The sequence below is a fragment of the Xyrauchen texanus genome, chromosome 23, assembly GCF_025860055.1.
Source record: "Xyrauchen texanus isolate HMW12.3.18 chromosome 23, RBS_HiC_50CHRs, whole genome shotgun sequence".
NCBI classification, from domain to species: domain Eukaryota; kingdom Metazoa; phylum Chordata; class Actinopteri; order Cypriniformes; family Catostomidae; genus Xyrauchen; species Xyrauchen texanus.
The window spans coordinates 39,162,059-39,188,585 of record NC_068298.1 but is presented as its reverse complement, the minus strand read 5'-3'; the positions used below and the strand labels follow the sequence as shown (position 1 = coordinate 39,188,585).

The 26,527-nt window shown below is 38.2% G+C and overlaps 1 protein-coding gene across 2 annotated transcripts in view; it reads right to left on the bottom strand.

Moving 5' to 3' along the window:
- gabra4 (gamma-aminobutyric acid type A receptor subunit alpha4) overlaps nt 1-26,527 on the bottom strand; it is a 61,516-nt gene that overhangs the window by 4,854 nt on the left and 30,135 nt on the right. For both annotated transcript variants that reach the window (XM_052089154.1, XM_052089153.1), the window contains one exon: nt 19,416-19,684. In XM_052089154.1, the coding sequence (XP_051945114.1) occupies nt 19,416-19,684 (269 nt within the window). The remainder of the gene's footprint in view (nt 1-19,415; nt 19,685-26,527) is intronic.

Genomic DNA, 26,527 nt, shown 5'->3' with positions numbered 1-26,527 from the left:
TATATGAATGATATCTCAGATTGTGCGGCTTGGAAAGGTATACTCAGATTTACGATTTAGCTTGGTGGGCATTCATAATGTGTGAAAAAATTCCCATAGATTTAACTTTTCTGCAATATTTAAGGCAAGTCAAGGCAAGTTTATTTATATAGCACATTTCATACACAATGGCAAGTCAAAGTGCTTTATATAGACATTTTAAAGAAAAAACAAGATATAAAAACATCTAACCTCTTCTGGAAGCTGGTTCCAGTTGCAGGTGGCATAATAGCTAAACGCTGTCTCAACTAGTTTTGAGTGAACCCTCTGTATGTCTAACTGACTTGATCCTAATGATCTGAGAGGTCTGTTTGGTTTATATTCAACAAGGATATCTGAAATGTATTTAGATCCTAGGCTATTGAGCGATTTATAAGTAATCCCCATTTACAATGAATCCCCATTAATCTCGGAAGATCTCTTGGTGGTGTGGTAGCAGTCAGGGACGTCTCCCTGCCACCTCCCGCAGCTGGACACATTCCTCCTTTCTCGTTGAGACATGCCATACAATCAGGGTTCAAAACATCTTATTTCTGGATCATCCGTCATCTCCTCCTTGGTAAACAGGTTTCGTGATGAGCGAGTTCTCACTAGAAAGCGTGTCACTTACATACCATTTGAGATAAAGCCATTTTAAGTTCATTTCGATTTAAATGTGACCAAATATGCGGTTGTCTGTGCCAGAGATTTTCTGCACTTCAGTTCGTCCCATTCATAGCGATCTGCAGAGACAGGCACTATTGCATTGATTGCTTGACAGTGTATTGAACGAATTAACTCTAATTGGAGTCTCCCATCACGTGACCTTTTTGACTTTATGAACTCAGTGATATTGCAATGAGCAGAAGGGAGGCTTCAAATACGCTGCCTCCCTTTGAATCTATCAGCCAGTGTCACTATTTGATACAGTGTCTATATAAATATGACTGCTATTACACATTGTTTGAGCTCACATTTCATATTATTTTATTTGTTTTATTTATGTACATTTATTTTGCTCACTCCACTTTTTGAGGAGATGCCTCCTTTGCCTACTCCTAGAAATCGCGACTGCCAGGGACCCTCAATATAAATGGAAAAGGTTGATTTTCATGATAGCACGTCATAATAACTATTATTAAAACATTAGTTAACATTATTACATCATACAGTGTTTATCGGGTCATTGGTTAATGGGCATTCTGATAGTTCTGAACATTTTAAAATCACCATGCAGTACCTTTATAGACCCCCAGGGGTCAAACCTTGCCTTTAAGCTGATGAAAAGATTTTAAAGGAGATCTTAAGAGCTGAAGTTCATTAAAAGTGCACTTCTATAGCCAGTATGTGTCTCTAATGCAGATGTGAACAGACGTCATGCTTACAGTAACATTCAGGACAGTAAGAAGCTTTTATAATCAGATGGTTTGTTATTTGTGGGTATGTGGAGAATGAGGGTGGAATGATTCTATAAGCAGCTTTATTCCTTTTAACAGCGACAAGCTAAACGAAAAAGTACAGTGTGTGTGTGAATGGCTGTATTTTTCTGTATGTACTGCACATGTGCACATGAGTGTAGATCCCAATGTTATCATATTAGGGCTGATGGGAATACCTTATTTTATTTTATTTTATTTTATTTATTTTTTTAAGGAATGTTCAGCCATATTAGTGATCCATTCTCTATCTGGAATGTAACTGTCTAATGATTCATGCATGTTTGTAAGAAGGATGCACTACGGTGAATCTCACAAGCAGAATTACTGGCCATTTCCATTTGACTTTTGAGATAATTCCAGTTATTTTCAAAAGTGATTCTTATTGATTATCAGTAATGTAATACATTTAGTTTTGCTGTTTATATAAAATATACTTTAATATAATTTTTTTTATTTTTATTAAATCATCTCTTAGATGAATAGAACTACTAAAGCATAGAACTGAAAGTTACTTGTGTAGGAACATTGTTTTGTAATTATGCCCATCGGGCTTTGGCTCTGCTCCCCTGTGCGGATGAATTTTGTGGTTTGAGGAGTACCGGTGTAACCATGGTTACAGGTGATCATCTTATTAGAGCGAATGTCAATAACAACAACAAAACTCGCCCCCTCCCCTCAAATGAATAAAATAAATAAATAATGAAAGGAATACAAAGACGGATATCTGAAAAAATATGCCTTATTAGCCGGTAAGTAGTATATCTTATGCTGTTGTTTTGATTGATTGAAAACAACTGTTTCAACAAAAGTTAGTAGGGGTATAATTGTTCACTCACCTCATGATTCAGTTCAGTTTATGATTCTTTAAACTAAGCCTGAATCAAGTTATTAGGGGTCAAGCCCTGAAGGGGCAAAAGACCCCTTTTGTTTCTGTTAGTTTTCTTCTTATTATTATTATTATTCTGCTTCTTCCGCTCTTGAGTCTATGGCAGCCGGGATAGTTATGAAATTTGGCGATAGAGAACAGTCTCATGTGTCACCACAGCAAATTTGGCAACTCTACCTCAAACCCTCTAGTGCCACCAATTGCCCAAACTTGCACTCGTGTTTATGTAAATAACTTTTGAACCGTGAATCCTAGAAACTAAATCCATGGCTCAAGACGAGTCGAATGCACCCCATGACGTCATTTTCCGTCATGAAAATTTCTTTGCCATTTTGAATTTTCTGAAAAACCTACTTTTTCGAACTCGTCCTAGGTCGTTTGTCCGATTTGCACGAAAATTGGTCTGCATCATCTAGAGGCAGTCACGACAAAAAGCTATTCACAGAATTTTGATAAACCATACCATTGTCGAATGGCACTTTAACGAATTTGACGAATTACATGCAAAATTGAACTTGAGGCTGTATCTCCGTAACGCTTTGAGTGATTGGGACGAAACTTGGTATATGTCATCACCATTAGGCTCTGAGGTTACCTGCATAGTTTTGTTGCACTGCCCCCTAATGGTCACAAGATATTAAAAATGCAAATTTTTGCTTATAACTTCTGAACTATTTGTCATAAAATCATCATCTTGAATGATTCATAAATAATTATAATGCTATTTCATCAAAATGCTAATAGCTATTGACTCCTTTTGCCTACTGTCACGAGTCTGGTCTTGATAGAATCTGTGGTTCATACCGAGAACAATGAAACAATTTATGTAATGATTGAGACAACTTCCTGTCTGCCATTTTTAACTTTTTCGAACTCCTCCTAGACTGTTTGTCCAATTTGCACGAAAATTGGCCTGCATCATCTAGAGGCACTCACAACAAAAAGTAATTCACAGAATTTTGATAAACCTTACCGTTTTCAATTGCCGCTTCAACGAATTTGACAAAGAACGCGCAAATTTTACTTGAGGCTGTATCTCTGCAACGCTTTGTGGTATTGGGACAAAACTTGGTTCATCAACATTAGGCCCTGAGCTTACCTGTAGCATTTGGGCACACTGCCCCCCCTACAGGTCAGTAGATAGCTAAAAATGACTTTTTTGGCTTATAATATTTGAACACTTTTACTGAAAATAATGAAAATTGTGTCTTTAGATCAAGTGCTACATACTGAGTCGAAGGATACCACATTTTCCTATGTCAGCCATTTTGGATGTCGGCCATTTTCTTATTTAATCATAAAATGCTATATTTACCAACGACTTGGCATATCGTTATGAAACTCGGTATGTGTCTTTGGCACCATGCTCTGAAGGGACTGAAAGTTCTGGGACAGCGCCACCTTGTGGTCAAAATTTATAATGCTATTTATATAAATGCTAATAGCAATTGACTCCTTTTGCCTAATGTAATGAGACTGGAATTGATAGATTTCGTTTTTCATGCCAATGTACCAATGAAGTCATGATCGAGCTAACTTCCTGTCCGCCACTTTTAAATGTTTTGAAAAGCTACTTTTTCAAACTCCTCCTAGACTGTTTCTCCGATTTGCACAAAAATTGTTCTGCAACATTTAGAAGCTCTCACAACAAAGAAATATTCACAACATTTTGATAAACAATACCGTTTTTGAATGACGCTTCAATGAATTCTACCAAGAATGCGCAAAATTGAACTTGAGGCTGTATCTCCGCAACGCTTTGAAGGATTGGGATGAAACTTTGATATTGTTATCACCATTAAGTCCCAAGGTTACCTGCAGTGTTTCGGCATACTGTCCTCTACTGGTCAGGATATAGAAAAATTGCTATTTTGGCTTATAACTCTTGAATGCTTTCTTGCATGATAACCATCATGCCCAGATAGTACCTCAGCAGTTTCAGAACAGTGTCATATACTGGACAAAAGTGAAATAGCAATGTTTAGTTATTTTTAAAATAAATGTTTTTTTTATGATTGAAAGTTAACTTTTTCTGACTCCTCATACACTATTCATCTGACTCTAATACATGTCACAATGCTTGACCCCCGATATCGCTGCTTGCAGCTATATTTATTATTATTACTTTAAAGACATATGCAAAACATTTCTAGCAAAATGTAACAAAAACATTTGTAACTGTCACGATTCCCTTGTTGTCTGCCCTGTGTTTCACTTGTCTTTGTCTAAAACTACACTTCCCATGATCCCCGGCCCTCATCACTGCCAGCCCTGTGTCATTGTGCTCACCTGATTGTCATCATCATGTCTCCTGTGTATATAAACCCTGTTTGTTCTCCATTCCCTTGTCAATCGTTGATGTTTTGTGGATGCTTGTCTGTCATTATTATCCGTGCTCTACGTTATGTTATCCTGCCTGTTAACCCTTTGAATGTCTTCCGTGTTTTTGTTTGATTTTTCCCATTGTGGATCTTTCCTTTGTTCCTGTTTTGTCTGTTTTCACGTTTTCTCTTCAATAAACCGCTGCAAGTAGATCCTCGCCCCGCATCTGCCTTCACTTGCTCATCATAACAGTAACAAAATGTAGCACTTTCTAAGTTATTAAAAATGCTATATGATCCATCAGAGATGTTTCATCATGTATCATGCCACAATATACCTTTAAACCCCTAGAATTTAGGCAACGATAACTTTAGACGATTGCTGCTCATATCAGATAAAGTCAAACGGTGGAAACTATTATAACTTAGATAGCAGGCAAATAGACCAAGGTAATAACTGGTTTAGAGATTGGCATAGTTACCAGCACAAAGTAATTTTTTTTCCATTGTCCTTCCTCGAAAATGAAATCAAGAGTAGCTAAAGCAATCTAATGAACTAACACGCTAAGAGAGCTTCCTGGCTAACTATTGGTCCAATAAAATATCTTAGCTGTCCAGCAATAACAACTCTGAATGATCCATGGTCAATGTTGCTCATGTGATGTTGCCAGGGTTGGGAGGGTTACTTTTGAAATGTATTCCTCTACAGATTACAGAATTCATGCTATAAATGTATTTTGTAACGTATTCGGTTAGATTACTCAAGGTCAGTAATGTCTTCTAAATACTTTGGATTACTTCTTCAGCACTGGTAGATTTTTTCACTTGTTTTGACTATAAAAACTCTGCCAGTACAGTAAAACAAAATACACATGTTAAAAATACATTCTCTGAAAAACCAAAATACCTTATGCAGTGTTGTTTCTAAAACAAGATAAATCAAACTGATCTTGTTTTATGGATTTTTTTAGATATTTTTACAGGAAAACAATACTAAAATTATTATCAAGAACACAATTTTTGCCCTAATATCAAAGGTCTTACTAGAAAAAAGAAATTATGATCCAACATGAATTTTCTTGATAAAAAATATGATTATGTCTGGTAACATGTGCATGTAAAATGGATAGAAATAGCATTTTGGCTTAGCGTAAAGCTGACAATTTATACAAGGTTTATTTCTATTTCTTCTGCTTGACACTTACTTCAAACGTACTTCTCTGTCTGCTCGTTTGAATGTAACACATCATAAGAAAGTGTTTCACCGCTGTTCAAATGCACTTTGGATCGCATCATATATATGTAGAAATGTTTTCCATCTGAAAGGAATGAATATTAAATTAAACAAATAACAATAAAATGCAAAGTAATCTCTTCAGTAATCAAAATACTTTTTGATTGTAACTGTATTCTAATTACCAATAGCACAGTTACTTATATTTTGTATTTTAAATATGTAATCCTGTTACATGTATTCTGTTACTCCCCAACGCTAGATGTGGATACAAGCTTTCAGCTTCAAACAACTACCACAATCATCACTGTATATACATGTGCAGTAGTAGCTCCGGACCTTCTTTTCTTTACTTACGACATGACGTAAACATGCACGAACAACTGACGGAATTATTTCCTTCCAAATGCATCCTGACAGCTCTAAAATATAAATAATAATTATAGGCTTAACACAGTGAATAGGGGTAAGCCAAAAACATGGTCTGGAAGATGAATTGTTGATATACTTGATCATTAATTAAATTTTGTTCATTTCTAACAAAAAAGAGTGTAGCTTTAAATAAGAATACATTAAAGGCAGTATAATAAAACACTACCATGATATACATACTTTTGGTCAAACTGTATCTTACAGTATTCATGTTACTGTGTTTTAGAGGTACTTACTGAGTAATACTATTGAACTACATGTAATTATCATAAAACCGCTTTTAATAACATGTTGTTGTTATTACTTTAATAATTAATATTATTAAGATATATTTGTAACAAGGACACTGCAAAATTAAGTTACCATACTTTTTTGAGTAAAACTATATATAATACAATAGGTTTTATAATTGTATGATGTATAAATACTTTTAAATCAAATTTGAATGTCTTTGTTTTTTTGAATTTCAGTAATGTAATGAGAATTGAGGGGAATATGCTTAATTGTAATGAAAATAATGTTGCAATGCAAAAACATCTTACTGGTCCTAAAATGACTTCATGTTCTTTAAACAAAACAGAATTTCTTGTTTCTCTCTGTTGATTATAGGGAAGGGTAGGGGCCGAATGTGTGTCTGAATAAGGTATGAATTTGTGTATTTGGTTGTTTTCCAGAATCAAATTATGTTCCAATATGGCAAGAAATAGCCTGATTGCATTGTGTGCTATTTTGTACATGAGTTCAACAAATATATTGCGATTATTGTGAAAAGAACACATTCTCTCTCATCTGTCTCACTGGACCTGATAGCCCTGTTTCACCATGGTAAAATGAACAGTTGGCAAAGTGTAATTGGTGTCTTGTTGTGTTAGCACGATGTTAGCACAATCTGTGAGGAGAGACAGAGGGAGTCTCCCTATACAGCTCTGTGAGACATGAAATGGACTCCTGGAATCTATGTAATGCAGAGCTCACTTCATGAGAACAGTTTGCCCAACATTTGCATCTGTTGCTTGTACTCTCTGGGCAGAATTCACTATGAATAAATTGTGGCCACTGACAACGTTTCACAGATTCACTAAAGGAATTATGCAATGTAATATGTAGATATGTCACGATAATAATAATAATAATTATCCACTTTTTAAAACTATAATATTTTTTAAATAATTTGACAATATTATTTTTAAATAAATTTCTATTATTAAATCTTGCTTTGCTGCCTGCTGTCTTTGCTTTCTGTGGGAAGTAGTGCAGTGTTAATATCGCCATGAGTAGCACTATTGTAATTACATATAAATAATCCTGGGTAGCTCAGTGGTAAAGGCACTGGCTGGAGTTCGCTAGTTCGAACCTCAGGGCATGCTGAGAGACTCCAGCCTGGTCTCCTAAGCAACCAAATTGGTCCGGTTGCTAGGAAGGGTAGAGTCACATGGGTAACCTCCTTGTGATCGCTGTAATGTGGTTCATTCTTGGTGGGGCGCGTGGTGAGTTGAGCGTGGTTGCTCCACACGCGTTGTCAACGTGGCAACACGCTCAACAAGCCATGAGATAAGATGCGCAGGTTGACGGTCTCAGACGCAGAGGCAAATGGGATTCGTCCTCCGCCACCCAGATTGAGGTGAATCACTACATGACCATGAGGACTTAAAAGCACATTGGAAATTGAGCATTCCAAATTGGGAGAAAAAGAGGAAAAATCCCCTCCAATAAAGAAAAACAATCTATAACAATTTACACAGAAACAAGGCATTTTTCACTGAAAACAATGACAATACATTTATTTAAATATTCAAAGAACTTCAGCACATTTAGCACCTGGTTAAACAAGACTGAGGGTGGTTTGTACTGTAAATAAAATGCAGGTTTTTGTATTAAAATACCCCACAACACCAGGGCAATCTCATAAGTAAGTTATCACTATATCAAGGATTTTCCTGCACTGTGAAAATGTCATGGACAGGGATGTGTTTCTCATACAACAATGTAACTCACTGCTTAACCACCATAGTACGATGCTAGTCACGACAGTTTCCCGAAATCACTATGTAGCACATCCATCATTCAAACCACGCTGCTTCAACAATATAGAGCTGTGTTAATTACGTTATGTAGGGGGTGGAGTAATGACTTTGGCGGATATTAAAAGCTCATTTACACGTACACCACAAAGCCATTTAATGTGAGAAAGCTGCTGAAGACGCGAAAGCAGTGTGTACTGTGTAGTGCGACTGATACATACGCTGCAATAGTGGGGTTTCCTTCTACATCAGACTTGGAGGATTTCTTTGACACACTTAAGCATATGCGTACATGCACACTCTTCAAAAAAATTAAACTGCACTTGTGCATTAACATAAACACATAAAAGCCGTGTTCTCCGACAGAAACCATGTGTGTTAAAACCACTTTCTCTTAACAGTCTTTAAACCCTTCAGAATGCTACTTTCTGTATTCTTATTCAGTGGAATAAATTGTTTCCTTAAATGCATGAAACACGGTGAAAGTGTTGACGGAATGAAAGAATTAAAGATTCAGAAGCATAGAAACTATGCTTGTAACAACAGGTAAAGGTCTGTAGTTCTAATCACACAAATTTGCAATGCTGTTTGTGAATGATCATTAGAACTACGGTTTCGGGAAACACCAAATAATGAACTATGTTGCTAATGATGGAACTTGTGACTATAGTTGCTAACGATGCTTTTGAGAAACGCACCCCAGGACGGTCTCTCCTTTTTTGGATGATTGCGTCAAAGGCTCGGCAATCTTCAGATATTAGTGCATGTTTAACCACAATATGTGTCATTATACATATAAAATATCAATATGATAGTATAGAGTAACTAAACTAATATATTTATATCCGCTAACCCATCCCTGTTCCAAAACGTATCAAATTATCAACAATATCAAACAATAAACACTCAGGTTAATTGTAAAGTCACAACAACTTTAGTAATATTACACTATCCTGTGTTTTTGAGCACCTAACCCCATCCCTTCGCCTAAACCTGACCAATACTCAATAATATAAAAGACGTAACAAGCAGATAAATAGGCTGGTCAAAATATATTTTTTCCCAAAAGAAAAAAAACCCACTATAATTGTATTCCAAACAACTCATGCTACAGTCCAAGTCTTCAGAAGTCAAACAATAGCTCTGTGTGAGGAACTGAGTGAAACTGGATAACTGCAAATCTTCCTCTCCATGAAGGCAGTCATATCTCATTCAAATACATACATGCAAACATTAGAATGTTGCAATCGATCCTATGAAACGCGAGAACCGATGGCACTTCACAATACTGCCACCCAAACTGCTGTAATGCTTGTTGACGCTGCTATTTATAGTTTAAATGATGGGAATGCTTATAATTGAATAAATAGTTCAGTGTTGAGTTTGTCTCACATAATCGCAATCACACGGCATTGGGAGACCTAGAATGAATGGAGGAATATCCATATATGATAATTTTTATAGTACTTTATTCCCTTATTGAGTGGCAACACTGACATTGATGTAGGATCTGAGTAGCTGTAAGTATGTATTTTTCGAGCTGGAAATTTAAAAGGACTTCACACAAAGGATTGAAAATCAACTTTTAAAAAGGAGGGAAAGAGGAGATCATGTGACTTTGTAAAGACACTTTTGATTGGCTTAGAGCCTTTTCAGGGTTGGACCAAACCAAAAAGGTTGAAAGACCATGCCTGACCACAAAAGTTATTCTTCGGGTTCTTCAATTTTCTTCTCTTCTGGGAAAAGGGCTGAGGCCCATCTTCGGGCACTCCTGTTACAGCAGATCATTTTGAATGTTGTCACCATGTTAATTTCCAAGGGAAAGAAACCACGAGGCACCATGCGCATGTCCTCATTCACTCCAGTCCACGACAGACAAAATCGACCCACCAAGATCTTCAACAGAATTTCAAACATCAAACTAAACTAAATTTCCACAAGCCAAAGGACGTCAAAGACTTCAATGCCAAACAACTTAACGCAAGTACAATATACCTCCAAACTTTAATTGAAAGTGCTGGTGTTTCTTTAATACAATTTGAGTAACCCGATCTCAAATCACTGTGTACTAAATTAAGTATTGGTGGTTTTAAGGGAAGGCCTATACTGCCCTACAAAGCAAAAAGGCAGTAACTACGCAGAGTGCAGAACTGAGAAAAATGACTTTAACGTAATCCTGTCATCCAGCATAAGCAGTTGTAGGTAGATTATTGGACATGTGGCTGTTTTGATACTTTCTATTAGCTTATTCTTTGTACATATCAATCCTCATATTTAATTAGATATTTTACCCCTATTTTGCAGTTACTGTATTCTTGCTTTGTATTACTTACCAAAAACGTGGCACCATACCAAGGAAAAAGAATCTAACTACAGATTCTACAAAAACTATTTTGCCACAACTTGGGCTCTGGGTGTGTTAGATACACTGTATTTGAAATAATTGGAATCATTTGTTTTCCTGAACATGGATATACCAAACCCAAACTAATTTGACCATTTTAGGTCAATATTTTCCACCCAGAAGCTGTTCTGATGCTGAAACGGCTGCTTAAAGTCTCACATTGCTAAGCTGTGTCAAGGCCCAAATTGGGAAAATTTATTTTGAATAGGACCACATGCTTTTCTAGTTATTGAATATTTTTCCACCGCTGGCTGGATTATAACTTTGTGACATGAACAACAAAATGATGACATGGCATCGGCGATGATGTGAAGTTACAGAGGATAAAGTTACAGCTAGGAGCAGGGAGGATCAGGGGCAGGTAAGCAAAGCTATTTAAAACATCGCCTGTCAATTAGCATAATGCTATCTGAATGGACCTCTGAGAGGAAGTCCCGCCCTGGTGGCTGACAGGTGTTTATATTGTGATAGCCTAGCCTCTACATGTTTAATCTGTCACTGTTACTTACCATTCTCCGGGTATTTTCTTTTCAATGCCATTTCGACCATCTTCTTTCCCCGGCTTTGTGCCATCTCAAACAAAATTTGTGTGAAGTTAGAAGTGTGAAATCGCAAATGTTAAAACCGTCCCGTAAGGATGCCGCGAAGTCAGCTGTGTGTGTTCACCATGGAAACAGTAACTTCACTGCACAGCAACACGGTTATTTTTTGTTAGGTAAAACATAACAAGAATACAGTAATGGATGTTACTGTACTCTTGCTTTGTTTCACTAGGGCTTTTTGCAGTTACTGTACAAACGACTACAATTTTTCTCCAAAACGACACACATTTGAGATAAGATGTTTTGTCACATAACAAAGGATGCCTTGAATGTCATGAAAATGATAATAACTCATTTTTGACCAAAAATGCAGTTACTGCCTTTTTGTTTTGTAGGGCAGTACAGACTCCAAAGTTAATTTTCCTGTTACAGATTATTTCCATTCATTCATTCAAAACTCATTCATTAACCTGTTCATGTTAGTCTGCTATGTGTTAGTTTAGTTTTATGTGTAGGTTAGTCAAAAAAGTTTGTTCTTATTCAAAGAGAAGTTGACTGAAATACTACTAAAGTAGATATTTTGATAAATAAAATCACTTGAATTTTAAGATCTACGCTACATGCTCAAACAATATTTCAACATACATTATTTGTGACATTATTTTCAATGGCCATGAGAATAGTATTACTCTAAAGGGTTAACCGATACATCATATAAAATTCATGCTGGCCGCTGGTTAATCAGACATAAACATTAACTCTTTAAATATTCCCAAAATTAAACATAATTCCCTTATTGTGCTAAATTCCTTGCTTATAAATTATTAGCAAATACAACAAGCCTGTTATATTACATGTTGAATGGTGGAGAATTTTAATCAGATTTTCTATCTGTTTATTCGTCATTTATCTTGCATATCATTCCCTACATTATATTGGTGGTCAAACGTGGCCAAAATTCTTAAACAAATTATTTACATACAGTATAACATCCTACGTATTATTGGTGAAGATAATCAGGCAGTTTAATTTTAATTATCAGCAGATTCCAAATTGCCTAGTGGTTGTGCTGTATTTTATATTTTTACTTACATTTAGAAAGCTCTCTTTGTGTCCCACAGTGAAAAAAAATTATTCAATTCAATGATAAAGCAATGAGTAAATGATGACAGAATTATCCATTAATTTAATTTTAAAATGTAGCCCTGTAAAGTAAAGAAAAGCAGCAAAATAAGTTAAAACTGCATCAGAGTGAAATTTTGAACATGCGGATCAACTGCAACATTATGGTGGTGATGGCAAAATGTCGCCTCAGTGACGTTTCATAATAAGACTGTGTTGTGCAAAGTCAGAATTATCTCAATGTGAAATTGGAAACAGTATGTCAACTTTTCTTTATCTATAATCAGTCTTTGCTCACCAAAATGCAAAACACTGCCCCCTGTGTTCAAAGCAGTAATTGTTGTTGGGCGTATGAACACGCGCAAGCTCCATTTTCTGGGTGGAATGTCCACAGAGGGGCGCCAAAAGTGAGTTGCATTCAGCTGTACAGGCCGTAATACAGTAAAGAGGAATGCATATTTTATAAACTGAACCCCCAAACCAAACCCCATCCCTAAACTTAACCATCAAAAATTTAAGGTTAGAGAGGAAAATGCAGCCAAATCATGCTAGTAACTGATTATGCGAACGTGATTACTTCCAGATTTCAACACGGGATATGAACCCGGCTCTCCTACGCAGCTGACGCAAAACGTTCCCGGTCATGCAACATGGGAAAGGTAAAAAAGCTGGAGACGATGCAAACATTTCAGCATTTCTGCTTTTTTTCCCCCGGATCTGAAAACCTATTAATGGCATCTCATTAATCCGTGGTCACCCTGTGGTCAACACGTACGCACACTTAAATCTCTCCATATTGGGATTGTCTCTTAATGGGTCTAGACTGTATATACAATAACAATGTTCTTTATGCATAAAAATACTGTTAAACGTGATAATTATTAAAAACCATACCATATTATAACAATAATGTTTGATCAGTAGTAGTGCTTGCAAAGGCACTACTTATTTTTATTGCTCATCCTAAGAGTTAGGTATTTGATCAAACCCATAATACAGTATTATACTTTGCCATGTAACTCACCCCACATGGTTGTGCTACAAACATTAATGGTACCCCAATTCATATGTCTTGTTGAGGAGAGATGTTCAGTTACTTTTCTAAGGGATGCAACTTATGGTTTTTGACCCGCTAGATGATAAAATGTAAAAAAATATATATATTCCACTTACTAGCTCCACTCACGTTCTCTTCAGAAAATGTAAAAATGTAGTTTAATACATGTATATAGTCATATAGAGTGTTTAAAAGTACTGTGAGTGAGCAGGTCCCATATGCAAAAAAAAAAAGAAAAGCTATTGAAGCTTTGATATATGCTGTGTACTATTTAGTAAAACTCTCTCAGAATACATCACTGACAAAAAAATTATGAGAAAGCAGCACAGAACATGTGGGATATGAGTGTTGAGCCTTTTTAACGAGATAATGCTGGTACATTTCCAGGCTGGATTATGTGTTACGTGTACGGAGTCAAATATTCAACGGTTCCCGCTGTGCAGAGCTCACTTACGAGTCACATGCTTAGTTAACCTGCATTGTGCCTCGATTTTCACATTCACCGTAAAGACTAAACAATCATAAAACTGAGCAAATGTGCGAGCAGAAAAAAAAACATGATGAGAAAATGGTGTTTTGAAACGTTTAAGAAGAAGCACCATTAGATATGCAACATTAAAATCTGCAGCCAGCTGTAAGAATAAATGACACAGAAAGCACGGCTGCAACATATAACATCTACAGTCTGACAGACACTCTGGTTAAGTCTCACAGCTGTCAGCATGTGCCACGTCTAATCCACCATCTCAGCTTACACGCGTTATCCAGCGAAAAAGTAAATCTGCCCGAGCTCACGCACAGACTCCTAAAGAACTGTTCTATCAGCCATAATTACAGTATACGGTTAGCAGGTCGATTTGTGTTGTTTGCTCTGCAAAACTCCCATGATGCTCTAATAACAGAGGTCTTCTTACTGTTGATCTTCTTACTTTAATGACAATTGGATTGATTTAAATTGATTTAATTTTGTTGTGGCAGTTATCAGATGAATTCAAAGCCTTCCATGCCTTTAAGTAGCAGCATTTTTAAGCTACCAAGACTCGCAAACCAGAAAGGCTTTGCTACATGCAAAATCAACTGCTTGTATTTTAAATATTCATGTACTTTTCATTACCTTGTGCTTCAAATAGTAACATACTGCTGTTATTTTAACTTTTAATCACTAACTTGAGTCCAAGGAGTAATAGGTATATCTTGTTAACACTTTAAATTAACAGTACCTTTGGTAAGGGGTATATAAATAGCTTAATAAATGACTAATAAGTAATTTACAAATGTATTAAAAATAATTGATATGGGTTTTAAACAACTTATAAAAAATACTGACTTTCAAGCAAAACTTGCCAAGTAGAGAGCCATTTTACCTCACATGTTATAAATGCTTAATAACACTTATTAGACATTGATAATTTATGCAAATATATCTTAATGTAGAGTGGACACATGTATTAAGGAGTTGTCAAAACTAAAGATCAATGTACATTAAGTTCAGAATGGTTAGGTGGTCTTTATAATATAATATATGTTGTGTATGAGCATGAATAGCTGAAAAGTGTTATAAATGAATACTGTATAAACACTAAACAGACTGAAGGAAAATGACAATTTCTCCTTTTAAGCTCACTAACATAGTCATTTTTGCTGCATTGTGACATAAATAATAAATTAGGGCATTTTATGTTTTTGATTAATAAAGGTATGAATAAGCATATTTATTAAGTATTTATAACATGCTCACTATAAAATGCATACTATTTGGCAAGTACTGAATGAAAGTCACCCTTTTCATACATGTTGTTATGACTGCAGCATATAATGATGTATTATGCCATGGAGGTCATCATCAGAGCATCACGGTGGGTGGTGGGAGGAGAGCAGCTAAAACCTGGCCTTCGGCTCCCTCCCATCAGAGCATACATGGACGACATGACCACATTCACTACAACCAAGGCATGCACAATGTGACTGCTGAGAAAGCTGCAGGAGAACATCGAGTGGACCCGGATGAAGATAAATCCGAGTAAGTCCAGGAGCATATCAATCGCTAAGGGGAAGTTGTCAGAACAACGCTTCCACATTGGTGATGAGCCCATACCATCTGTGAGTGAGAAGCCAGTCAAAAGCTTGGGATGCTGGTATGATGCAACCCTCAAGGACACAGATCAAGTGGACCAGCTTAGGCAGGACACCACCAACAGCCTAGAGAGTATAAATAGGTCCTTGCTTCCTGGCAGGTTGAAGCTCTGGTGCCTTCAATTTGGTCTCATACCCTGGCTAATATGGCCATTGACCATCTATGAGGCCTCAATATCAAAGGTGGACAAGTTGGAGAGGATGATCAGCTCATTTGCCAGAAAGTGGCTAGGTCTCCCTAGGTGTTTTAGTAACATAGGGCTCTATGGAAAAGGTATCCTGGAACTTCCTATCTCCAGTCTTTTAGAGGAGTGCACCAAGGTAAGACTGGCAGTGGATGACACTGACAGAATCCCATGATCCATGTGTAGCCCAAACTGCTCCCACCCTGGCAACTGGGAGGGAGTGGACCCCATCGGCAGCTTCACAGCAGGCAAAGTCAGCCCTCAAGCACAGGGACATTGTTGGCCATGTGCAACAAGGGAGAGGAGGCCTCGGCCTTGGAGAGAGCAAACCATCCTGGTATAGGGCAACTCCATCTCAGCGACAAGGTCTCGTGGTCAATGAGGTGCGCCAGCAAGAGCAGGCAGCAAGGTGTGCAAAGGCTGTTTCTCAAGCAAAGCAAGGGCAGTGGATGAGATGAGAGGGAGTTGAGAAGAGAAAGTTCTCTTGGAAGGAGTAGTGGGACATAGAAGCATTTCGAACCAGCTTCATTATACAAGCCACATATGATGTCCTGCCATCGCCCAAAAACCTCAGCCAATGGTACAGCAAAGACCCTACATACCCACTCTGTCCATCCCCAGCAAACCTGAAGCACGTTCTCGTTGGCTGCAAGACAAGCCTTAAACAAGGCCGCTACACCTGGCGGCACAACCAAGTACTGAAGTGTCTAGCAGCTACATTGGAGCAGACGGACAGCCATTAACGCTCAGCCTCCTCAGTCATCCCATCCTGCATCGGCAAGAGAGTTTGTTCGGGAAGGTGCAAAGCAACCCAAGGCTGGCACTTCAAAACCAGAGACTGGGCTACTGGGAGCGGCACAGGACTGGAAGCTACTGGCAGACCTGTAACAGAGGCTCTGTTTCCCAGCTGAGATTGCCACGACCAACCTCAGAACGGACCTCGTGCTCTGGTCCACCTCAATTCGCACCACATACATCATAGAGCTTACTGTGCCCTGGGAGGATGCTGTGGATGAGGCCCATGAACGGAAGAGCCTTAAGTACACTGAGCTGGCAGCTGACACTGAACAAAATGGCTGGAAAGCTAAGGTTTGTCCAGTGGAAGTTGGCTGCAGAGGCTTTGTAGGCATGTCAACTACCAGGCTGCTTAAGGACATGGGAATCCGAGGCCAGGCCCAACGGCAAGCCATCAAAGCCCTTTCCAGTGCAGCCAAAAGGGCAAGCCAGTGGCTCTGGATTAAGAGGGAGACAACACCTGGGCTCCAAAGTAACATCAAGAACTAGTTGATGTCAAGGGAGGTGAGCCTGGGATGCCAGGTCTCAATGCTGAACCCTCTGGAGGTGTAGTGGGCTCATCAGTGAATCACTGAAGAAGGAGGGTGCCCACATAAAAACCCTGAGATGTCATCATCCTTCCCACTCATAACAGCAAGGCCTCAAGGTATGTGCAACACACAAGGGATTGTATAACCTAGTCCTAAATATAATCTAATCTATAATGAATAAGTAAATTACTTTTTGGTCATTAATGAGCCTGTTTATATACACTTAACAAAGGGAAAATTATGTAAAATGTTATTGAAATCTCTTGATATACTGGCTCAAGGAATATAGTTATGATTACTAACAAGCATTATAAATTTTTTTGTGCTTGCATTATTGTTGATTCTGATTGGTTGACAAAAGTTTATAACTGAAAAGCTATGAAGTAGTTCCTGATTTGTTGACCATACCGCTCCATAAGACTGCCACATCCCCAACCTTGTCTAAAAGAATCACGTTAGTATTCTTGCATTTTTTCTAAACTTTTTTGTTCCTGGCTGGTGAATTGTTGTGGCTCCTGGTCAAATTGTGCAGTAGCTCAACTGAAAAATCATTGCACTTGCGATGCAAAGAACCATGGTACTAGTCCCGAAGAGCCCTTGAGTGGAAATGTGAACCAAAGGTGTCATAGAAGCACTACAAAATTACGTGGTTGCTTCAGCAATTGTGTTTTTCATTTCACATTTGCTTTGTACTATCGGTTAGGTTTAGGCTTTAGGTTTAGGATAGGGAGGTTGTTTTAAAGATTTAAATCTCAATAGACCATTAATGTTAAAAATCTCATCTGTTTCATAGAATACTGAACTCGCTTTTAGTGCCCCTTAATGGACATTTCACCTCAGAACTGCTGCATCACTTGTAATGAACCATGTAATATAATTTTACAAAACTTTTGCCACAGTTACTTACTTTTAATGAGATCATGCTAACAATTTGTCATAATGCGACTTTGTCATAACGTTTTTTATAGGGCTGAGCACAACTACTCTCATAATTACATGCAAGAATTATGAAAAATTCTAATAAAATAAAAAAATTAACCATTAAAATGTTGATTATTTATAGTATGCACTCTGCGGATGACTCAAAGCCTCCACGTGAACTATTACAGAAGGCACTGTTTTGGAGACCAATACACTCCTTAAAGGATTTGTTTACATAAAAAAATTACAATTATCCCATAATTTACTCACCCTATAGCCATCCTCAGTGTATACAGTATGACTTTCTTCTTTCAGCCAAAAACAATATGAGTTACATAAAAAAATATCCCGGCTCTTCCAAGCTTTATAATCATAATGAATGGTATCTTAGATTTTGAAGCCCAGAAAAGCGCATCCATCCATCCAAAAAGTAATACATACAGCTCCAGGGGGTAGCTTAAGTGATGCGTTATTGTAAGAAAAATATCCATATTTATAACTTCATAAAATATAATCACTGGCTTCCAGTAACGCCCATCCGCACGTTCACAAGATTGTTTTGTTTGTGCCACTGCTGCAGCCTCCTCCATCTCCCGGATTTCCTGGTTGGTGTACTTCAGTTCAAACAAATAGGGCTGGGCAAAATCTCCTCTTCTCTTATATCGAAATCCTCCGACATTTTTCTATAAAAATCCTTTTGTTGTTTTCTAATTCGTGACCGGAGTTTTGTTTTGCTCTATCCTCTGCGCTTCCATGTTCGTCACTTCTCACCGGAGCTTACGCTACGCCTACGTCATACGCCGGAACTCGACTCTCTCATGAACACGAGGACGCCTGTTAACGGAAGCCAGTGATTATAGTTTATAAAGTTATACATATGGATATTTTTCTTCCAAAAACGCATAACTTCGCTTCAGAAGGCCTTTATTAACCCCCTGGATCCGTATGGATTACTTTTTTGATGGATAGATGCACTTTTTTGGCTTCTAAATCTAAGATACCTTTCACTCCCATTATAAAGCTTGGAAGAGCCAGAATATGTTTATATAAAACTCTGATTGTGTTTGGCTGAAAGAAGAAAGTCATATACACCTAGGATGGCTTGAAGGTGAGTAAATTATGGGATCATTTTCATTTTTGAGTAAACTAATCCTTTAAGCAATAAGCCGAAAGGGCTACTATAAGACAATATTTGAAGGAGAGCAACAAAACAATCAATTATCAGTCTATGAACTGTGTGACTAGCCTCATTAATTCAGAATTGAATATATTTACAGACATGTATCAGCAATTTAATATGACTTATCCAATGAGAATTCAGAGCCAAATGTATCGATTTTATAATACATATTTTGCCTGTGTGGTGTCATCTCACCTGCAGAACCTCCTCTGTGTCTTTAGCTTTGCCTGAAGGTGTGGCGCTCTTAGCACTAGCTGCAGCGGCGGCTTTGGCCTGTTTTCTCGTGGCTCTCTCCGCCTGCGCGTTGGTGAAGTAGTTCACGGCAGCAAACTCGATGAGGGCGGAGAAGACAAAAGCAAAACAGACCGCTATGAACCAATCCATGGCTGTTGCGTACGAGACCTTGGGCAGAGAATGGCGAGCGCTAATGCTAAGGGTCGTCATTGTGAGAACGGTGGTGATTCCTGTGGCAAAGACAAAATCAAAAAACAACATTATTAATTTTCATAGTATAATATTTCTTGTATGATAAAAATAACATTTATATGAATGCCATTAATAAAATAAGTTATGTGTGAAATGAGTGACGGTTGTGGGCTAGTATTTAGCGCACATCCACCTACACATTGAAATGTGGTCTTCAGTGGAATGCAGCTAGGGCCCGTTTTAGCCAGGACATCCTGCATTTTGGCCAAAATGACGAGGTCCCACACAGAACACCTATTGTGCCTCATTTTAGTGAAGAGATGCTCGAGGGGAACACACCGATCCCAAATTTCATTTGGTGATTCATCATGTCATGAAATGCATTTCATCAGTTTTGTACATCACACATTGTGTTCTGTATTAAAGCAAAATGCACAATGTTCAAGGTGTATCTCCCAAAATGTAACCTCTTTTTTCACTGTACATCTTGCCATTGCAGATTTATTATGTAAGAAGTTTATATGTTCTTTGTGTGATGACAGAAAACAAAAATGATGCAAAAATGCATCAAAACAGTCAGATCCAGTAACAGATTTCTGCTATTATTTGGTGATTATTTGAATGTTGTGATGTTGAAAAGAATATTTGAGAAGCAGATTCATTATGACAACCGCTTCAATCCCTCTTTTGCTTGTAAACAGCAGCACAAATGCAGATCGCACCAGTTTGATCATATGCCTCTGAGTCTTGCCTAGTGTAATCACACCTGTTGGATCATACGTGTGAAAGGTTTAAACCACTGGAGTCTTATACAGGGGCGGACTGGGAAAAGTTGTCTCCTTTTCTGCATATCGCAGCCCCCTATGGCATGTTGCAGTGCCATTTTGCGGCCCTCTTTAGCCTGTTGTGGCCATTCGGCATATCGCGGTAGCCTGTCTCAACTTATCAGAATAAGAATCAGCTTTATTGCCAAGTATGCTTACACATACAATGAATTTGTCTTGGAGACAGGAGCTTCCAATGCACAACAACACAGCAACATGACAGTTCTGGTGCTCAGTGCTCTGTAGTGCCTGCCAGAACGCAACAGTTCAAAAAGGTAATGGGCTGGGTGAGTGGGGTCCAGAGTGATTTTTCTTGATTTTTCCTCACTCCTGAAGTGTACAGTTCTTGAAGGGGGGGCAGGGGGCAACCAATAATCCTCTCAACACTCCGAACTGTCCTTTGTAGTCTTCTGATATCCAATTTTGTAGCTGCAGACAGTTACTGAAGTGCAGAGGACTCAATGAACTGCTGTGTAGAACTGTATCAGCAGCACCTGTGGCAGGTTGAACTTCCTCAACTGGTGAAGGAAGTAAAACCTCTGCTGGGCCTTTTTCACAATGTGTGTCTCCCACTTCAGGTCCTGTGAGATGGTAGTGCTCAGGAACCTGAATGAATCCACTGCTGACACAGTGCTGTTTAGAATGGTGATTAGGGTCAATGTTGGGGTGTTCCTCCTAAAGTCCACAATCATCTCCACCGTTTTGAGCATGTTCAGCTCCAGGTTGTTTTGACGACACCAGTGAGCCAGCCGTTCAACCTCCTTTTTGTATACAGACTCATCGTCATCTTGAATCCCTGAGGGGCACCAGTGCTGACTGTACAGGTGCTGGAAGTGAATTCTAGTCTCACTCTGCTGCCTGTAAAAAGCTGGTAATCCCAGTGGATAGACTTGGGAAGAGTTGGTGTAATTTAGTCCTGAGAATAGCATATGTCCCTGGTCTGTCCAGATGTTGCAGGATATGATGCAATCCCATGTTGACTGCATCCTCCACAGACCTGTTTGCTCTATAAGCAAATTTAAGGGGATCTAGAAAGTGTCCAGTGATGTCCTTCAGGTGGGCCAACACAAGTCTCTCAAATGATTTCATGACATCAGAGCGATGGCCGGCAGCCAGCCCACTGGGAAAAGTCCCAGTTCTACCTATGGCCAATCCGCCCCTGGTTTTATGGATTACTTTTAAGATGCCTTTATGTGCTTTTTGAGCTTTAAAGTTTTGATCATTGTATGGACCTACAGAGCTGAGATATTCTTCGAAAGAGAAGAAAGAAATTCTGTGATGGCATGAGGATGAGTAAATTAGGAGAGAATTGTCATTTTTGGGTGAACTATCCCTTCAAGTAAATCTCAGGTTTGACATCAATTATGTGAACCAATTAAGTCAAGACATCACAATGTCAACCATGGGATCTCGTCTTGACATGCCATTACTGAACTGAACACAAGAACTAATGCAATTAGAGAACAGAGTGTAGGATTTTCAGTTAATAATGAATTACAGTTTGGTCTGTTCTCCACACAAAGAGCACATGACTTCCGAAGACTTGGATTAAAGTGCACAAGCCTCATGGAATACTCATTTTTGAAGCTTGACAGCCCCATTTATTTTGAAACGATATGTGGGTGAGAAAATTATACTACAATTGTCATTAGGGGGTGAACTATTCCATTAACCAGCAAAAGTTGACAGCATTTTATGAGACTATTATCTGAGAATTCCATTTTCATGTAATGTCTGTAAATGAACTCGAGAGGTTTAATTCTGTTGAGTCTAATGGTAGGAATCTAATGCTAGCAGACAAACCATAGTATCAAAGACAATAGGTAAAAATCTATTTTTAATCGTAATCGTGTTCACATAATGAGTGACGAGCACGATTTGGAGGTTGCATTCTCCCTTTTGGTGCCCCTCTGTGGACATTACACCAGGAAAATGGTGCTCACACGTGCCCATCAACACTTTCCGCATTGTCCTCCGCAGGCAATGTTTAAAATTGCTTCCTGCCAGGAACCAACCTAGGCACTTTTGTAAACTGTAAAAAAAATGGATGATCCTTAAATACAGTAGTTTGCTGTTAAAAATGTTTCTGGGAGATCAAGAGCAGGCTCACTGTGAATTGACTAGCTCTATGGTAAATAGCTGTTCTATACAAGGCATTAGGGGAAAATGAACATTTGATCATGATATCATCTTGGTGAAAGGATGTTTTCAAGGAGGAATTTTGCCAGGATTGAACAGTGTATTGTTTGTGAAAAAAACAACAACAACCTGTAAACAGTAAAATAAAAGTATAGCACTGCATTGTGGGTTATAATTGTGAAATACCCATAAGTCTTTGTGCTTGAATAAGTATGTACAGTATGTTATGCATTGGTGCTAAAAAGTAAAAAAAAAAATAGACTTAATAGAAGTCTTAGTTTAATTAGTGTTGTTGTTTTGTTATCTATAGTTGTGTGTTGTTTGAAGTCACCATTATCGGGATTCATGTTCACTTGTGCTAGCACCTTGGACCTTCTTTATTATTATATTATGTTCTTCCAGCCAGTCAATTTGTGTCGAATTCACAACTTTTGGCATACAAAACACAACAGAGGTGACAATTAACAAAGATGGGCAAGGAGGAGGCGAGAACCGGCTTGTCAATATAAATAATAATTTAATTAAACTCAAAACAAAAGCACAAACATAAACACACATGACGGACATGTCCATAATTCTCTCTCTCTCGAACCGTCGTCACCGGCCGCCTTTATCCCTCCCGCGCCCCATCAGGCCGATTGGGGACCGGGCGTGCGACATTCTAGCCCGGCCCCGCCCCCCTCCGCTCCACACATACTTTAATGTAAAGCTGAACATTAAAATACAAGTAACTTAGACTGCAAAAAAACAACATAAAAATAAACCAGTAAATAGTCAGTTTAATCTAAGTAATTTCTTCATGCCGCAATGCCTGCTGGGAACTTAGCTGTTAATTTCAACAACAGTAGATAGTATGTCATTTGAAAGTTATATACAGCTAAATTACAGTTGTATACTGTAGCTGTAAAAACAGGATCTAGCTGTTAATGTCAGCAACAGCAAGATACCGTACATTTTACAGTAATATGCTGGCAACACTGCTGCCACTTCTTTACTGTTTTTTGAATGGGAAAATCTTTAACAGTGTTCAATGGGCGAAACTTCAATGCTTTCCTCCACTTTCAGTGGCTAGCATTGGCATATATACATTTGCAGGAGACACACGCTCAACTCAACTGCACATCCTTGCAGTGAAACTGATTGTGTGAAGCAGTGCACACTTATTCAGTGCACGCGACGCATGTCCCACGCATAAAAAACACTTTTTTACTGTATGGAGAATGAAGATTTCACCCGCAAGTGGCGAGTGATACAGGCAGGCAGCCATATCTCTTCGCATCACGTGAAAACGCTCACAGTCTTTCATCTGAATGCGAAACCGCCCGGGTGAGGCCGGTGTACCGGTGTACAGCAAACTGCAGAGAGGTATTCTTGAAGACACTGAACGGCAGCCAGAGAAAATAATAGTTTTGAGATTTTAAACTTCAACAAATAAAATTTTGTGTCTAATAATGCATTGGCAAAGAAAACTTTAGTTTCCCTTTACAATAAAGTTTGTTATGAACTTAATCTGCCCATTTGATCCTATTATTAAAAAAATTCCACATGAAAACGGCAGAAGATTTTGCCCAAATTGTAATTACAACATGTCCACTGATTTTATGGCATGTGTACATATACTTGTATCAACAATTAAAACCTGTAAAAATGTGTCTAAGTTACTATCTGAAAAAATTTAAATGTACATATATTAATAATTAAAGTAAATGCTGACTTACCAATTTCTTGCAAGTCCTTTGAGACAAAGTATAAAGTAAATATATGTATGATTATTTATATGTTTGTTGAAATGTATCATTCATTATAATTTAATCGTGATTAATCACAGAAAAATGATTCACATCCCTATTATTAGTAATGGTAACAGCTTTGGTTTGTATCCCTGCTGAAATGGTGGAATTACAAAAGCAAGCATTGATACTTTGAACCAGCAGGGGGAGTCAGGAGTTCACTCTTAACCCAAACCTTTTCAGTTGGAAGAGTTTTTCTCTCGGTGCAACGAAAGCTTGCCAAAGACAAGAGATCATGCCAGACGTTGAGTCACACACATGGATACACCAACACACACATACACACAATGACAGAAGCAGCCAGAATCCCATCTCCCCCCCACTCACACTGATACATATACACCTACATGCACACACTAATAAAACAAGAAAACACACACAAACCTCTTGTACATAAACACCCTCACATGCATCTATGTACAGTACTAAGACAAACACACTCTCACTCTCGATTCATATTCTCTCTGAATTATGGAGTATGTGAGTGGCTTTAGATGCATAAAATGAATATGGACATAAAAGGCCGCTTTTTAAGCTAGATCATATGAAGCACAAATTAAAATGGGGTGTGTTTGGTTGTTGTGAAACAGGGCCGTAACAGTCAACTTTCTTTCATTTCTTAAAACATGTAAAAACAGTGAAACCGGCATCTTCTCCTCCAGATTTGTTAGAGATAAGCAAATACAGCTAACACTCATAATGGTGACACAGAACCAAATGTAATACAGTGTGATAAGAGCATTAAACTCGGGTTTGGAAAACAAGAAATCAAACCAAGTGTTTAAACAGCCAATGAAATCAGCTCTCACCTCGGTAGAATAATCTACACTCCATGGAAAACTTCACACAGTCCCAGCGCACTTACAAACGCCTACATACAAAGCGATGTGGAACGATCAATAGGTACATCACAGGCTGCATTTAGCCAGAGGTGCTGGATATGTTTTGCTTCTATTTCTCTGCAGATTCTACAGAGCTGGGAGAACTTTTCTTTCCTGCTCATTGGTGGAGACAAGTTAGGTACTCTTGTGATTGGTTGCTAAAATGAGCAAAGAGAGATAACAAGACCAGCAAAGGGGTTACAGGGCACGTCACGGTTTATAAAAAACCCTCTCATGACACCATCAGCTTTTCACCATCCTAGCAATTCCTGATGGATAAACGACGTCCTGCCCAACACTTATTTCTTGTTGAATGTCCAGTTTCACTCGGAAATATGATACATGGGCCAAAAAATGGGTCACAGGATAAACTGGCAGCAAGTATTCTTTAAGTTAAAGGCATAGTCCACCCAAAAATGAAACTTATCATTCCTTCAACCTCATTTTGCTCTAAACCTCTGTTCATTTATTTCTTCAATTGTTTCCGCATTTGTGCATATTCAAACCTGGCTTAAGAAGATACATCATGGCAGATGTGATGCCTTGGAGTGTACACCAATATGTTGATAACCAAAAATCAGCTTGTTCCAAAAATTTGACAATGCAAGAAAAGTATGTTTACGTTTGATTTCAAATAATTAGATTAATCTCTGCTTTGACGTTAAAACATAAACAGTCATGCACACTTGCAAACATATCCAAAGTTCAGCCATGTAACTCTTTTTGGTGCAAGCTGATAAGTTCTTTGACTTGTTAGCCGTTAGCCAGTCAGCTCGCTCACATGTGACATGTTAAGCCAATCGGCCCGCATGGTGTCAGCTGATTGGTCCTTTGATTTGTAATCGGGTAGCCAATCAACTTACATCTCTCTCTGTAAATGGCTCAGTTTTGCAAATAAGGTGGTTACTTGTGCACTTCGAGAGTTTTTTCTCTGAAAATGCTACTTGCTCATGTGGCTTGCTGGGGCTTTTCTTCTATCAGCTTGCACAGTAAGGTCTGATTTTGACCATGACACACAGAAGTGCGTCTTCAACCACAGTCATTTAATTTTCATGAGATCACACTGGTACTAGAGATATGTTTAGAGAGAGTGAAAAATGGAACCCATCCCAGAACAGATCACAGTGTTCTCCTGCTGTGTTTGTTCTGGAAGTGCACTGGCTATCACAAAACCATACTGTCATTCCCCAGAAACCCCATCACTAATACACACTTCCTTCTAGGACATGACGATTCAGTCCTCTGGC